This window comes from Bufo gargarizans, chromosome 2 (genome assembly GCF_014858855.1).
Source record: "Bufo gargarizans isolate SCDJY-AF-19 chromosome 2, ASM1485885v1, whole genome shotgun sequence".
NCBI classification, from domain to species: domain Eukaryota; kingdom Metazoa; phylum Chordata; class Amphibia; order Anura; family Bufonidae; genus Bufo; species Bufo gargarizans.
The window spans coordinates 269829168-269847319 of NC_058081.1; the positions used below are offsets into that span (position 1 = coordinate 269829168).

At 39.9% G+C, this 18152-nt stretch overlaps 1 protein-coding gene across 1 annotated transcript in view; it reads left to right on the forward strand.

Annotated features, from left to right (window-relative positions):
- The window catches only part of TSPAN12 (tetraspanin 12), a 221132-nt gene that overhangs the window by 149103 nt on the left and 53877 nt on the right, over positions 1-18152 (forward strand). Inside the window, exon 6 of the mRNA XM_044276988.1 lies at positions 5194-5301. Coding sequence (XP_044132923.1) covers positions 5194-5301 — 108 coding nt within the window. The remainder of the gene's footprint in view (positions 1-5193; positions 5302-18152) is intronic.

Below are 18152 nucleotides of genomic sequence, written 5' to 3' on the forward strand. Positions count from 1 at the left end.
TTTTGCCTCATTAAGTTCACCTATAAAGGTTAGAGTGTATTTTCGGTTCATCCTGAAATTTCACCCACAAGCCATATATCCCTAACTATATATATATACCATTGATTGCCTGCAGCATTTATGTACATCTGGCATCCTCAAACTGCGGCCCTCCAGCTGTTGCAAAACTACTACTCCCAGCTTGCCCGAACAGCCGACAGGTAACAACCTATAGCAGGGCATTGTGGGAGTTGTAATTTTACAACAGCTGGAGGGCCACAGTTTGAGGATGCCTGATGTACATGTACAGTATCTCACAAAAGTGAGTACACCTCACACATTTTTGTAAATATTTTATTATTTCTATTCATGGGACAACATTGAAGAAATACACTTTAATACAATGTTAAGTAGTCAATGTACAGCTTGTATAACAAGTGTAAATTTTGGGTGCCCATCAAAATAACTAACACACAGCCATTAATGTCTAAACTGCTGAAAACAAAAGTGAGTACACCCCTAAGTGAAAATGGCCAAATTGTGCCCAAAGTGTCAATATTTTGTGTGGCCACCATCATTTTTTAGAACTGCCTTAAAAGGGTTGTCCGGGTTCAGAGCTGAACCTGGACATACCCATATTTGTACCCAGACAGTCCCCCTGATGCTAGCATCTGAGTATGTCATGTTGCTGTTTTGTTTACAACAACACACTGCCGGGCAGAGGCTTTTGCCCGGCAGTGTGTCCGGTGATGTCACCTGTTCTGATGGGCGTGCTTTAGCACTGCCCTAGCAGTTTTACTGGCTAGGGCAGCGCTAAAGCCTGCCCATCAGTGCAGGCGACATCACTGGGCTCACTGCGGGGTGGAAGAAGAGGCTTCGCTCGGCAGAAAGGGACCCGGTACGTCACTGACTGTAAGAAAAACGACACTTCCGGCTGGGATTTTCTCAATCGCAAAAGTGGTATAAGAATTGTCTGGTAAAGGTAGGAGAGGCACGAGTGTAACATTTAGGGCACTGTTGTCCACACACACCAATCTTCACGATCTCGGACAACCCCTTCAACTGAGATAAGTGATTTAGGCTTCACAGAAGAATACTGACATAAATACATACAGGTGTTGTGCTGTAAGGCATGTGATGCACAGAAAATATACATTAAATCAATATGTTTTTCTAGCACCAGAGGACTAGTAAAGGAAGTAACTTGATATGTTCACTCAGGCTTCCCATAAAGAGAAGGGAGTCTCTCTCTCCCTCTCCCCTGTGCCGCTGCTGCCGCTGCCACCAATGAGAGGGGAGGAGGAGAAGATGGGTTGTGGCCACTGCACCACCAATGAAGATAACTAAGCCATTAATACAAATACAGGAGGTGGGTGCCGATGGCAGAATCACATAGTCGGCACCCAACCTCTATGACAGGGAGCTTCTCTCAGCGGCAGTTAACCCCTCAGGTGCAGCACCTGAGGGGTTAACTGCTGCTGATCGTAGCTCCCTGTCATAGAGGTCGGGTGCCATCTACATGATTCTGCCGCCGGCACCCGCCTCCTGTATTTGTATTAAACGTTAGTTATCTTCATTGATGGCGCAGTGCGCCCCCCAACCCCCCCAGTATTAAATCATTAGTGGCAGTGGCCACAGGGTCCCCTCCCCTCCTCCTCATTGGTGGTGCAGGGGCAGTTCCAATCGGAGCCCCAGCAGTGTAATCCTGGGGCTCCGATCGGTTACCATGGCAGCCATGATGCTACTGAAGCCCTGGCTGCCATGGTAAGCTCCCTGCTGCTGTATGCACAAAGCACAGGGCAGCAGGGAGAGTGTAAAGTACTATTCACCCTAATAGAGCTCTATTAGAGTGAATAGGACAAGGGATTAAAAGATCCAAGGTTTTAACCCCTAAGGGGGAAATAGTTATTAAATAAACAGTTTAAAAAACAAAAATAAAAAAAGTTAAAAAATAAATAAATAAAAAAGCACACTAAAATATAAATCTCGTCCTTTTCCAATTTTGCATATAAAATATATAAATAATAAATAAACATATTACACATCGCCATGTCCACAAATTCCAAACTATTAAAACTATATTAATAACTATATAAAAAATATCTCCTATGTGGTGAACGCCATAACAGAAATAAATAAATAAATAAAAACTGCGCGATTCACCTTGTCCTCCCATAAAATAGGATAGGACTGTTCGATTATGGGCCGGACGTTCCATAAAATGTGGAATGCACACAGCTTTTTTGGGGTTTTATTTTTTTCGCGTGATATTGAATGCTATTGCAATACTTTTTTATGGTATTGAAATTGAATCAAAATTTTGGTATCATGACAACCCTAATTATAGCATGTTATCACTTCAGCAGAATAAAGACCAGAGGGACCACCAGAGCATCAACGCTGGTGTGGCAAGAGATTTAATGAATAAGTAATTTTTTAATAACATTTCATGCTTTTTTTAATACTTTCAGACAACCCTTTTAACAGTATATACAATTTCAATAAACATGAAATTTGAGAATCTATACCATATCGAATCTATACCACTCAGAAATGTATGTAATTATTCAATTTGTATAATTACAGCAACAATTTCTAGCTTGTGTATTACGGTATATGTCTTCCTATAGATGTGGCACCTGTAATAAATATGTCTTCACACAGAGCTGGAGCATTGTGTGAGGCAGGTGTGAAGGTTTCCCTATTGTCCCCCCTTCTATTTATGGGAAGCCTGAGTGAACATATCAAGTTACTTCCTTTACTAGTCCTCTGGTGCTAGAAAAACATTGATTTAATGTATATTTTCTGTGCATCACATGCCTTACAGCACAACACCTGTATGTATTTATGTCTGTATTCTTCTGTGAAGCCTAAATCACATTATCTCAGTTAAAGGGGTTGTCCGGGATTGGGAAGATTGGCGTGTGTGGACAACAGTGCCTTAAATTTTACACTTATGCTTCTCCTAACTTTACCAGACAATTCTTATGCTACCTTTGCCTTTGAGAAAATCCCAGCCGGAAGTGTCATTTTTATTACAGTCAGTGACGTACCGGGTCCCTTTCTGCCAAGCAAAGCCTCTTCTTCCGCCCAGCAGTGAGCCTGGTGATGTCACCGGCACTGATGGGAGGACTTTAGCGCTGCCCTGGCCAGGAAAACTGCTAGGGGAGCGCTAAAGCACGCCCATCAGAACAGGTAACGTCACCGAACACACTGCCGGGTGGAAGCCTCCACCTGGCAGTGTGTTCCAAACAAAAGAGCCCGTGCCCTGCGCGATCTAGTGCAGGGCAAGGGAGCGCATTGGAGCATGAGATGCTCCGATGCTGGCATCAGGGGGGCTGCCTGGGTGAAAATATGGTTATGTCCGGGTTCAGCTCTGAACCCGGACAACCCCTTTAAGAAACACAGCGCTATAAACTTAAAAATCTGATAGGTGTGTGTTTTTTTATTTATTTTTTGCTTTTAGTGTCTGGCAGTGATTGAATAGGAATTTTACCGTCTACAACGTACAGGAATGTAATTGTAATAACACAGTGCAGCATGTAAGATCTATCAGTTCCTTATACTGTAACTGTAAGATATGTATTTAAATTGTACACATATTTTGCATTCCAGTATAATGTATATTACGCTATCATGTTTAAAGGGGCAAAAGATTATTTATTGTTAAAGAAATAATGTAATCAATATTTTCCTCGCCAATGCTGCACACCTACCTCAAGCCCCACTCTTGGTCCAATGTTGCCCAATCAATGGCTTCAGTGGTGATCCAGTACAGTACATACATCATCAGTACATCAAATTGGCAAATGGAATGTGCAGACAAAGTGACATGCAGGCCTGTAAAAATGGCAATAATATCTGGTCTCCTAAGCAAATATACGACCAGGAAGAAAGGCTGAGATCCGTTCTCAATGTAATGATGCAGTGGGCTCCAGCCAGGGCTGCTAAGATGCTTTCTATCTGGTATCCATTCTGGTCTCCTCAATATGTTCAAAGATCATTAAATTAATTCTCTTTTTTCATGGCCAAAAAAAGATAACGCACAAGACACATTTTAATAGTAGGAAGAGTGTGTATGATGTTGGATAAATCTTTTCGCTTTCTATGCGTGAGCCAGCATTCACAATTGGCTCAATCCGGTCAATAAAGTAAAAGTTTATGAAAAGATAAGGTGCCAATCACATAATAAGTAGGAAGTAGAATGGAAATAGGTCTGGTTGATATAGAATTTCTTTTTCTTTTCTTTCTTTTTATTTTTCTGCCCTTCCTCTGCCGATATAATGGGATGATGGTTATTCAATAATGGATGATAAAATATCATACATATTGATTGTATTCATGTAATTGAATTGCGTATGAAATAAAGTTTATAAAAACAAAAATTCCAAAGGAATGTCCTTCTTTCCATATGTTCAATAGATAAATATCCTGATACTTTATTTTTTGACAGTATTGAAAATGGTAGTCTGCCATGCTGTGTAAGGGTCCATTCAGCTTTCCGTATGAATGGGTCCACATCCATTCCGCAATTTTGCGGAACGGGCGCGGATCCATTAATTTCAATGGGGGCTGCAAAAGATGCGGACAGCACACAGTGGGCTGTCCGCATCTGTAGTTTCGTTCTGCGGCCCAGCAAAAAAGATAGAGCATGTCCTATTTTTGTCTGCAACCACGGACAAGAATACGCATTTGTATCACAGGCCCACCATGTGCGGTCTGCAAAATGCAGAACGCACATGGCCGGTGTTTGTCTTTTACGGATCGCAAAACACTTTTTTAAATTAAATTGGCAGTCACTGGAAAGGATAAAGAATGTGATTTATACTTAAAAATATGATATTTTAGGATTGTCTGCCTAGTTCATAATCCCATTTAGGCCTCATGCACACGACCGTTGTTTTGGTCCGCATCCAAGCCACAGTATTTGCGGCTTGGATGCGGACCCATTCACTTCAATGGGGTCGCAAAAGATGCAGACAGCACACAGAGTGTTCTGTTCCGTGGTCCGCAAAAAAAATATAACCTGTCCTATTCTTTTTCGTTTTGCGGACAAGAATAGGCAGTTATATCAATGGCTGTCCGTGCCATCCATGTTTTGCGGATCCGCAATTTGCGGACCGCAAAACACACAACGGTCGTGTGCATGAAGCCTTAACTGGAGATATATCCGTGTCTATTGTGTATCTCATTTTGGACATTTTGGTATTTTAGGCTGTAATTCAGTGGTCGGACATGATTAGCTTGAAATCAAGAATGCCAAACTATGGTTTACCCAAATACCAGTGGTTGACTAATGCATGGAATTTTTTTCAACGAGAGGTAAGAATTTATGGGTTTTCTTATATTGTTTTTTTTTTATCAGTTATGATGAGCCAGGAATAAATGAATACATGTATAGAAGAACTATCCCAAATATAAAGCAGATTACATTCTGCATATGTGTTGCAAGAATCAAAGCTGCAGAAGTCTCACCCATCTATTTTCTCAAAAATACTCTGGGAAGATGTAACCAGAAGATAACATAGCTCCTGTAAGTCTGGCTATTTCCCCTATTAAGATGAAGGACGTGCAAACTTATATGTGGTGGCAGCTCCTATTTATTATATGCATCTCCACAACTACTACGCAAGGAAGTGCACAAAGGAAAGATGTCAGAACTCAAATATATGCCGAGCACCGGAAACAAAGAACTGTGCTGTGTCTATCATTCTGCTGGCCTTGTCATGGTGTTAAAGAAATCCATTGTTTTACAGATTTCCTGTTAATTTAACCATTTCCTGTTTCTTCAATGATTTGTCTGGTTCAGGCGAACATCAGCTGTAGTGAATGTGAATTTATCTGATTTGTAGCACGTTAATTAATGGTTTGATGATTTTTAATTTATGATTTTTGGGAGCTTGAATTAATTCAGGAATAGTAATTTGGCTTGCCTCTAAGAAACTATTGATAGAAAGTCTAAAATGGGACTAGAATGCCTTTTCTGCAAGTTCAGTGAAACCTTAAGAGACGACCACCTAAAATTGCAGAGGCCGCTATACACAGAACTGAAAATCCATCACAGAAAATTGAATCTGTGGTCTTTTCATAGAAGTGACCTTTTGGAGAAGTTTTGCTGTAATATTCTTTCTGCATGTTTACACATACTGAATATCTAGGGCAAGAGTAATGACTTATGTATCATAGTTCAGATTCTTGAGAGTTCAATCTAAAAAGGCTATAAATACCTTTGCATCATTTTTTTTATTGTTCATTTTAAATACTGTACAAACTTAAGTAACTTTTGAACTAGTCTTCATTAAAAATGTCCTACCAATTTTGTTTTGGTGGCGACTGGCGAGTGTGTAAGTCCTTCACCTAACTGGTGGTGCTGCAGAATCTGACATAAATCAATCCGAGCTCTGCTCCTGTTCCAGCTCTTTGCCGTCTCCCTCCCTTCACTCAGCATCAGAGATAGCAACAACATGTTGTACATGGTACATTAAAGAGAGGAGAGAAGGCATCCAAGGAAGACAGCTCACACAGGCTCTAGCTAGGCAGTTAGGGGAAGACAGCAGCATCCTGGAAACCAGGGGTGTAGCTAAAGGCTCATGGGCCCTGATGCAAGGGTTCCGCTTGGGCCCCATCCCCCTTGAAGATGCAGACTAACATACAGTATGTAAAAAATTATTTTCATCACGTCAAAGGCATTTAAGGCAGTAATATAATGCTTTGATATTAGCTGTTATGAAAGCATTTTCTGGAATGAGGATTTAGAATCCAAAGTGTAGACCAGATCTTGTAAGACCAAGTTCACACTTCATGATTTGGTCAGTTATTTTCATCAGTTAGGGCTCATTCAGATGGCCGTATGCTGTTCACAAAAATGCTGAATGCTATCAGTTGTTTTTTTTTTGCGGCTCCGCAAATAACGGATAGCATTCAGTATTTTTGCTGACCCATTTCCTGATTTTCACTTACAAGTATAGGACATGTTTCATTTGTTTTGCAGAACCGTGAAATAGAAAAGTGCATAGGTCAGCATCTAATCCGCAAAAAAACGCATCCGCATTATTGCGGATAGCATACGGCCGTCTGAATGAGCCCTTATTGTGAGCCAAAACCAGCAGCGAAGCCGACTCCGAGATCAGATGTAATGTAAACATTTGCACCTGTTCAGTGTTTTTGACCCAAGCCTGGTTTTGCCTCCCAATAACTGATGGAAATACAGTAAGTGACCAAATAACTGAAGTGTGAACTTGGCCTTGTAACATTAAGGTAGCCATATTTGTATAAATAGTTTTCAAAGAAACCTCATAATAATCAGATTTCTGAACATAATCTGTTTGGCATCAATATCATGGTGTTGCTGTGTGATATGTATGATAGCACTCAATTCATTTTGGGGGGTAAGTGATCTATATCTGGACTGAGAAACAGATTCTATTACTGGAAGCTATAGTTTTGTATATGTGCCACTTTGTTATTCCACCCAGGCTAGAAGTATGTTACAAGGGTTATATTACTAGCTGGGAACAGCACAAGAATGCAGCTAGTAATAAGCATTATTAAAGGACTTGTGCCATAATCTACTTCTCACTCTAAAGTTTATTTTCCTCAATTACTCTAGTTCCCATTCTTTTATTTTATTTTTATTTTTTATTTTAAAAAATTACCTCATTTGCAGTTTTCTCTTATCCCTCATGCTTGAATCCCAGTTTATCTGACTGCTATCCCATCATGCCGTAGGGCAGTGAGATGTGTCCTGACATCAGCAGGACATATGACACTAACCGCACTCCTTGTTCTTGATACTTGTGTGTGTCCTACATTACAAGGCTCAAATGCAGGACGTAACCTACAGCAACTGAAAATCAAATCAGATTTTCCACAGGGTTCAAGGCTTTAGAATAAGGCAGGTTTAATAAATGGCGGTATTTGGGAAAAGTCATATTACAAAGATATCTGTTTAAACTATCTGCACTAATGCATAATTCATGTTCATGTGCAGGTTCGCTCACCTGCTTTGTGGCGCTGCCCTCTGAAAATGGCTGCTGTTGGAGGGTTCTGTCCATCAGAAGCCTCCTTTTATTTTCACTGGGGACAGACATAGGCACTAGCAAATGAGCGAAACACTGGTTTATTGGATGAAACAATAGTTCATTCATTTCTATGGGAATTTGGAAAAATAGCCGAGCCACTGCTCCATTTACTTCTATGGGACTGCCAGCACTTAGCTATTTTCGGCAGTCTCATAGAAATGATTTGAGGGTGGCCGCACATGTGCAGCTGCTGTCTGTGCACTTCTATGGTCACATTCTGCAGATAGGTGCATGTCACAGAGGTGGGACCCTCAGCTATCTGACATTGGTGGCATATCCTAGCAATATGCCATGAATGTCTAAGATTAGACAAACTCTTTTAAGGCTACTTTCACACTAGTCTAAGATTAGACAAACCCTTTTAAGGCTACTTTTCACACTTTTTGCTGGATCCGGCAGGGTTAACAAAAATGCTTCAGTTACTGGTAATACAACTGTCTGCATCCGTTATGACTGGATTCGGTTGTATTATCTGTAACATAGCCAAGACAGATCCGTCATGAACTCCATTGAAAGTCAATGGGGGACGGATCGGTTTTCTATTGTGTCAGATAGTGTCAGAGAAAACGGATCCATCCCCATTCATTTGCATTGTGGATAATGACGGATCCGTCTTGCTCCACATCCCAGAAAGGAGAGCAAACTGCAGCATGCTGTGGTTTGCTCTCCGGTATGAGAATGGAACAGAATGCATTTTGGAGCACTCCTTTCTGTTCAGTTACATTTTGTCCCCATTGACAATGAATAGGGACAAAACAGAGGCGTTTTATTCCGGTATTGAGATCCTATGACGGATCTCAATACCAGAAAATATTAACACTAGTGTGAAAGTAGCCTAACTGATGAGCACTATTATATAAGTGTGATCAGGATGGTAGTTTGCTTTACTTTCTGGATCACATTATTGATAGGCAGTGCAAGATAATGCACCTGGGGCGTAAAAACCCAAGAGCAGAATATAAAATCAGTGATACAGTCCTAACCTCAGTATCTGAGGAAAGGGATTTAGGGGTCATTATTTCAGAAGACTTAAAGGTAGGCAGACAATGTCATAGAGCAGCAGGAAATGCTAGCAGAATGCTTGGGTGTATAGGGAGAGGTATTAACAGTAGAAAGTGGGAGGTGCTCATGCCACTCTACAGAGCACTAGTGAGACCTCATTTGGAGTATTGTGCTCAGTACTGGAGACCATATCGCCAGAAGGATAATGATACTTTGGAGAGATTTCAGAGAAGAGCTACTAAACTGGTACATGGATTGCAGGATAAAACTTACCAGGAAAGATTAAAGGACCTTAACATGTATAGCTTGGAAGAAAGACGAGACAGAGGGGATATGATAGAAACTTTTGAATACATAAAGGGAATCAACAAGGTAAAAGAGGAGAGAATATTTAAAAGAAGAAAAACTGCTACAAGAGGACATAGTTTTAAATTAGAGGGGCAAAGGTTTAAAAGTTGCGCTCTCCTTCAAGGTGGGGGTCCCAACCCTTCTCCTGAGTGCAGGGGCCGCCGGATATTTATTCCCGGCGGCCCGCACTCCCGCACCGCCCACCAGGTGGCGCGCGCGCACACCCATCAGAGCCACGTGGGCCGGCGCAGTGATATGACGTCACTGCGCGGCCCGCACGCGCACATCGGGGACGCACTAGGTGTGCTAACAGGCGGGAGATGCCTTTGATCTCCCGTCTGTAGCCTTTAGCATTCCGGACAGTGCGATTCTATTGAACCTTCTATTGAGTCCTTTGTAGCCATCAGGATGACCGGACCTTTGTCCGGTCATTCTGATGCAGTCAACCAGATTGCATCAGTGTGAATGCTTGGGGCACATTCACACTGATGCACCTGGTTGCAGATATTGGGGCCTATGGAGGCATACATCTTATATTATAAGGGGCACATATATAAGGGGGCACATTTATATTATATGGGGGTACATCCCTTACATTAAAGGGGGCACTCTTTGCAGGGGCCACATATTTCCCACAGGGGCCACCATGAGCCCCTGTGGACCACCAAGGGCAGATGTGCGCAAATGCTGGGCACATCTGCGCACATCCTCCTATAAAGTGACCATTAATGCATGCATATATATCATACATGCATGCACGTGTTTGCATGTATATATATATGCACGCGTCTCAACACTATGTATGGTATGATGTACACAAAAGAGTAATTCTGCATTACCTGCAGGCATACGAGAATTCTTCTGGAAAGTTCCTTATACCTGCACGATGTTAATGCAAGTTGTAAATGTAATGGTAGATTAAGCTTAAACTAGATTAAGTTTATGGATCCATAAATTAAATGGAGATTTCTGCAGTGCTTACATTAACAATAAGCTGTTTTTTCATTGCAATACAGTTTATTCCTGGAAATCATATCTGGAGAAGATGCAGGATACACAGAACTATGTGTTTGCTGCATAGTTCAATCACAATGGCTCAGTGGTGACAGCGTATCATCCGATGCTGGAAAAAGAGCAGTGAGACTTTGGAACTCTCTGCTACTTACCTACTATGTAACATATTTGTTATATGAAAGCACGTCAGCATGAATGGCCATACCATAACATACCATAGTATACCACAGTAGTTTCTGTTACTTTAATTAATTTTTTTGTTGAAAGTAGTTATTGATCATTATCTATATTAAAGGTGTTTCCAGGATTATGCCCTTTTTAATTAGCTTCTGGAGCATGTGGTAGCTAACAAAAGAATCATAGCTTCTCCCTGCCGTTTTGTTGCAGGGCCCAGGCTCTGTTCATCAATCTTCCATACCTGGATTGTTTATCACATGCACCACTACAGCCAATGACTTGCCTCAGTGGTAACGTGTCCCAAAGCGGGACATTATTGCTAGGTCACATGTCCCCGTCAGTACATCGGCCTGAAGATCACCCGGAGCAGGTATGATTTTTTTTCATTAGGTACCACATGCCCTAAGAGCTAGCTTAAAAGGGCCATAATCCTACTGTAGAAAAACAGGGCCAGTTCGCATATCGAGTTTTTTGGTGCTGATTTTGCCGCTTTTCCATGCCTCAAAACAAACTCCCAATTATTTCAAAGGGTGGCAGCACATGCTGTTTTTTCTATGTGGAAAAAATAAGCACGATAAAAAGAAACAGCATGATCTACATTAGGCAGGAATTAGCTCTAAAAAATATGAGCTGTTTTGTATTGAAGTAAAGACCTATTGGTTAAATGAAAAAAAAAAAATACATGCTGAAAAACCGCTTAGAAAATTTGTCAAAAATGCACACAAAAAAAGATTCTGACAAAAAAAATAATAATACACGCATTCGGTGCTGGATTTTGTAGCCGGATTTTCAAAATCCCTTGGGTAAACATCCCCTAGGACAAGTAATTATACAATCTCTTTGATGAAAAAAAACTAATCCAGTAAAATGTATTGGCCAAACATCCTGAAATTTTTTAAGAACTTTATTTTCACAAACAGTCTACTAAATACAGAGTGCTTAGGCTGATGTCTCCAAAATCTAATGTTAACATCAGCTGGTGCCCAATATCTTGTGTATGGCACTAGTTAGAGTGAAGGACGGGGATGGCAGAGAAATGCAATTTATTCACTTCTACATGTTAACCAGCTGGACCATCACATTTCTTATACAGGTGAAACTCGAAAAATTATAATTTAGTGCACAAGTCCGTTTATTTTAGTAATACAACCTAAAAGGAGTTGCATTAATGCAATTTAAAATTAGAATATTGTGAAAAGGTTCAATATTCTAGGCTCAAAGTGGCACATTCTAGTCAGCTAATTAATCCATACCCCCTGACCAAAGGGTACCTCAAAATTGTGACTTTGGGGTTACATAAGCTATAAGTCATAATCATCCAAATTATAACAAATAAAGGCTTGAAATATCTTGCTTTGCATGTAATGAGTCTATCTCATATATTAGTTTCACCTTTTAAGTTTCATTACTGAAATAAATGAACTTTGCACGATATTCTAATTTTTGGAGTTTCACCTATATATTTTCTGAAATTGTCAGTCTGTAGCCAGCTAGTAGGGTGGAAGACGCATCCAGAAGCCAGGAGCCATGTATTTATCGCTCCAGTAAGTCGCACATAAAGGGTCGCCTACTAATATTATTATTTATTTTTTTAACAAAAAGGCTAACACTTTGTAATATACATTGTGTTATAAATCTGACTTTGCAAGTAGATACAACATGTACAATGGAGCAAGGAGCTGTCAGAGCGTCTACTTGTTTACGTGCTTCCACCTGTAGGTGGCACTGTTGTATATACAATCTATAACTTTCTTGGATGAAGCAATCAACCAAAATGTGCAGCTGTTCTAGAACTAGTAGATTCAACCTGTATAAACTAGCATATTACTGCTTCATTTACACCAATGTGATAGGTAGATGCATAGATTCAACAAGATCAAAGCAGACTCATTGGTAGTTTGTCCTCCGTTCTCACATATGACTTGTGTAACATAATGTAGCCAGTTTCAACAGACACAAGTGGACAATGGTTCTGTACAAAGGTATTGTCGGAAGTAGTCTGCTTTAGGCATGTTGTAATGTTTATATGTGTCACATTCATACAGCTGCCTTTATAGCAGTCATATCAGATCATGCACAATTCCAGTAGGATGACCCAGTTAACTCCAAAGATAAACCGATGGGGCCCACACCGATCACAATGAGCATCAGTCTGTTGCCGCAATAGGATGACCATACTCATCCTGCTGATTGCGCTAGCGTGTGCCTGTGTAATCAGGAGCAGGGAAAAGCCTGTAACATGCAGACCAGTTCTAATGGCAGAGATAAGAGGGACCTCTGCATCTAAGTGGGAATCCCTCTGTATCTATCAGGCCCCTATTAGGCCCTGAGGCTAACTACAGTATTGGTGTAATATTAACAGGTAAAATAAATTACAATACAGATGTATTGTAAAGAGATCCAGAGTATAGGAAGTTGGACTAAAAAAATAAAAAAAATATATAATATATATATATATATATATATATATATATATAATTTTATTTATTTTTTTAAACAAACTAATTCCATAATTCCTCTTTTTGGTTACCTTACCTCCAAAAAAATTGTATAAAAAGCTATGAAAAAGTTACCCTAAAGTAACCCAGAACTGTACCAATTAAAACTACAGATTGTCCCACAAAAATAAGCCCTTACACTGCTGCCTCAATGGAAAAATAAAAAAGTTATGGGTCTTAGAATATGGTAAAACAAAAAAAAAAAATGATTTGATGTAGTAAAACATAAAAACTATATAACGTCTCATGAAAAAACAACTCAGAATTACGTAGAAAAGTAAAAGCATTACAAAGTATTACTACATTAAAGGGAAACTGTCACTGGGAATTTGTGTATAGAGCTGAGGATATGGGTTGCTAGATGGCCGCTAGCACATCCGCAATATCCAGTCCCCATAGTTCTGTGTGCTTTTATTGTGTAAAAAAATCGATTTGATACATATGCAAAGTAACCGGAGATGAGTCCTGTATGTGAGATGAGTCAGGGACAGGACTCATCTCAGGTTAATTTGCATATGTATCAAATCGTTTTTTTTTACACAATAAAAGCACACAGAGCTATGGGGACTGGATATTGCGGATGTGCTAGCGGCCATCTAGCAACCCATGTCCTCAGCTCTATACACAAAATCCCGGTGACAGATTCCCTTTAAGTGATACATATCAGATTTGGCAAATGGGGCTGTGTCTACAAGGCCAAAATTTAGGAGTATTGGTCAAAAGCGCAGTCGTAAAAGCAAATTGTCATGCATCTGATGGCATATCACTCATACTCCCATCGAATATCTATAGCCAGGCAGAATATTCTTGAATAAGGTGCTGTTCCGAGGCACAGACAGGTGAAGAGAATCATCCATATAACATCTAAACCCTCCCATTCCAGAACTTTGACTAAACCTTGTAGCTCAGTCTCATTCATGAACATGGATGAACTGCTGGTCCACACACAGCCCACGTACAAGTGTGGTGCTGTTAGGGTTCATTCACATGATCATGTGTTTGCCATGCCCGTACTGTGGACCGCTATTTGCCCATGGGAGGGCTTCAGAGTGTTTCTGTGGGCTTCCGATCCATGCCACCACTCCATAGCACGGTGTTCACATGGCTGGTGCCTGTGTATTGTGGGTATTACCAGTTGGGGGAGGGGTTGTTCCTGCAGAGTATGACACTATCGAACCTGTACGTGCTGTGTAGTTCCGATCACCGCCACGCGGCAGGTGATGATTGGAACTAGGTGCCTGCTGAAATCAATCAGCAGGCACCCTGGGACAATGCCGAGGGGGGTCCTGTGACCCCGCCGTATCGGTGATCACTGCAAACCGCAAGTCAATTCAGACCTGCGGTTTGCAGCGCTTTTGGAAGTTTCTGATCCCCGCAGTCCGTGACCGCGGGGATCAAACTTCAAAATGATTCAAACGTTTAGAGAAGGTCACATTAAGTTTTAGGTTCATCCTGAAATTTTGCCCACAAATATCCCTAACTTTTTGTGAGTAGTGTATAAATAAGGCTGCTGCCCTGTAGAGCCAATGACCCCTCTTCATGGACCCCCATAGCACTATTGAACACAATACATTGTAGTCATATGTTTATGAACTACAATATACAGTGTGTGTGTGTCTGTATATATATATATATATATATATATATATTTTTTTTTTTTTATTTATTTTTTTTTTTAAATGTCCAAATATCATTTATCATTTAATTGCTGATGTTTTGTGTTTCTTTCCTCATTAAATTCATCCAACTTTTTGATATTGCGCTTTTATGTTAATGTAATTTCAGTTTGAATTATCAGAGTGCAAGAAAGAAAAATCATGTTTTGTTTTATGGGAACTATAATTAAAGAAATGAATATAAATTGTTTGTTTTTTTTTATATATAATGGGATTTGCATTTTTTCTAGCTACACATTGCTGTGTAAATGACTGCTTTGTAAATCATAACTTGAGGCCCACATATATTAGTCACCAGGCTGGAGTGAATGTTTTATAGACAGGGCATGCTTAATATAAATGGTATGCAGAGTTCCAATTGTTCCACCAGCCTCTTCCCTGATGTATGGTGGGAGATGAATTTGAGTCATAAAACAATAAGATACACATTTTCAATTACAGCATGAACAGAGTAAGAGCTGAGTATGAGCAGCAGATTAATCTGCTAACTTTCAAAGGTTTTAAAGTTTTGAGGCATTTCTTGTAATTATACTAAATAAAATATCAGATTCAGGATACTGATCAGTGAAGACATGCTCTATAACTGTGACTTTGAAGATTTATTGGACTTGCATGCAAATAAATATCATTTCTGCATAATGATTAGATGTGTCACATCGACACTTGGGCACTATTCATCTGCTGTCTACTACAGCAGCTGCCCATGGCATTATTTTGTTAAAAAAAAAAAAATATAGTTTTGACATGTATACTATCGGCAGTGTAGTACTGCAGTCATTGGGTGATTTATGTTTCATAACCTAAGAATCAGGTTAGATTTCCAGTGGGGATAGTCCCCAAAATAGAGATGAAGTCAGGAATAAATCTATATTCATTACGATATAAAATTGGTTCACTTATTCATTTTATTTAGATTTATGCACAACCCTCTAGAAATTATATAACTTATCTTCTATTAATCTCCATACTATTACTTCCAGGATGTTATATAACACATCGCACATAGGCCCTTATTATATTTTACTATTTAATAGTAAGATGAGAGACTCATGAATTTCATCTGGTAACAAGCTCGGTATATGTAATTAGGATAACTCTCACCGGACCAATAAACTTATCTTATTGATGGACGTAAATACTTGCATTTCAAGGTGAAAGAAAACGAGACAAACTCTTTTTAACAACATTATATGACATCAGATTGTACTACACAGCCTAGCACTGTGTACTTTTTTTTTTAATCAAATCTTTATTTTTGTTTGTCAGCGTCATCATCAATCGACAAGACAATTGCGTAATAAAAACAATGAACAGTAAAAATATACTCCATTATCTTGGATAATCACATATTTTGTCAGATAAGGTAGCCCACGATAATGTGTACTCCGATACCTATGTGAATTGAATTTCAAAGAGACCACAACCAACTTCAACCCCTGGCATCTCCAATAAAATGCATTCCTTTACTAGTCCCTCAACCAATGTAATTCTTATACCATTCAGACCACCTTTCCCAAACTAAAATAAAATTGTCATGAGAGAATGTCTCCCAACTAGTCAGTTCTTCTAACTGATAAATCTCCTGTACTTTGATAACCCACTCTCTCAGACTGGGAATCTCCTTGGATAGCCAATACTTTGGGATGAGTAACTTTGCAGCTGCAATCAATTGAGCAGATAATGAATTTTTGGCCAGCTTGTATTGACTATTGGGGATATTGAGCAGGGCCACTAATGGAGTGATGGGGGAGCTGATCTTGCACATCTTCTGGACCTCCTTCGACACTGAATTCCAATTTTTTTTAATTTGTGGGCACGACCACCATATGTGGTGCATGGAGCCCTGAGCTTCCCCACACCTCCAGCAGTCTGCCGATATTGATGGGGTAATGGAATGCATCTTATCCGTAGTTTTTTACCATCTCGTGACTATTTTAAAAGCATTTTCCTGGATCTTAATACATCTTGAGTAGCCATGAGAGTGGGCAAGTATTCTTTCAATGATATCATCCTCTAGAGAATGTCCAAGCTCCTTTTCCCACTGTACTACAAATGACGGTTTGGAGTCAGAGTCAATCTCTAGTATTTTGTTATAGAGCTACGAGACAGTACCCTTTGTGTGCATTGATTGACTCCATACTAGCACTGTGTACTTTATACTGTTCAATATTAGAATGCATGACTGTGTTATTTTCTGCTCTTAAAGGGAACCTGTCACCTGGATTTTGTGTATAGCGCTGAGGACATTGGTTGCTAGATGGCCGCTAGCACATCCACAATACCCAGTCCCCATAGCTCTGTGTGCTTTTATTGTGGAAAAAAACGATTTGATACATATGCAAATTACCCTGAGATGAGTCCTGTACGTGAGAGGAGTCAGGGACAGGACTCATCTCAGGTTAATTTGCATATGTATTAAATCGGTTTTTTTACACAATAAAAGCACACAGAGCTATGGGGACTGGATATTGCGGATGTGCTAGCGGCCATCTAGCAACCCATGTCCTCAGATCTATACACAAAATCCCGGTGACAGGTTCCCTTTAAGTGACCATTTTACAAGAAATAAGTTTGTAATTTATCCTTCAAAAAAAAAAAAAGAGAGGCAGGCATATAACAATCATGCAGGCAGTTTACAAAGCTCTGCTCTGTAGAAAGTATGTGGATAGTAGCACCATAAAGGGACGTAGCATGGCTGCAATGTATACATGAGGTTGCTGCAAGTCAGATGGGCGTGTAATGGGTAATAGAGGGGCATAATTTTTTATAAAGATACATTTTCATTTCTTGTAAAATGGTCACTGATGAAAGTTAACTAAAACCTAAAGATCCTGGACATCTGTTTTAAAATGAAATTACTATCAGGAAAAAAGAAAACAATATTAGGACCATGTGGTGACATGTGAATACAATTGAAGCATATCTGAATAAAGAATATACAAACGTCAGATTTGAGTAGGTCAAGTTTCACCAACCAAACCTGTAAATACAATAAGAGAAGACAAGTATAGCACATACTGTTATACGGGGGGTGTTCAGTAAGTTATCTCCCCCAGCATGTTCTGTCAGTGTTAGAGCCGAGTTTGTCTGTGCAGCTTGAAACATGTCTGGATATGCAATACACACAGTAGCAGTCCAGTCTGATAAATGCACTGGAAGTGACAGGATGGCAAGTGCAGTGCAGTTCGGGTCTACAAAGAAAGCGAAGTATGTGGAGCTTCGTTCTATGATTAAATTCCTTACAAAGAAAGAAAAGAAGCCTAAAGAATTCCATGAAAGGATGATTGCTGTATATGGTATATGATGCACCCTCATCCTACCAAGTAAACTTTTGGGCCAAGCAGTTTAAATGGGGTAGGGAATCATTCATTTGAAGA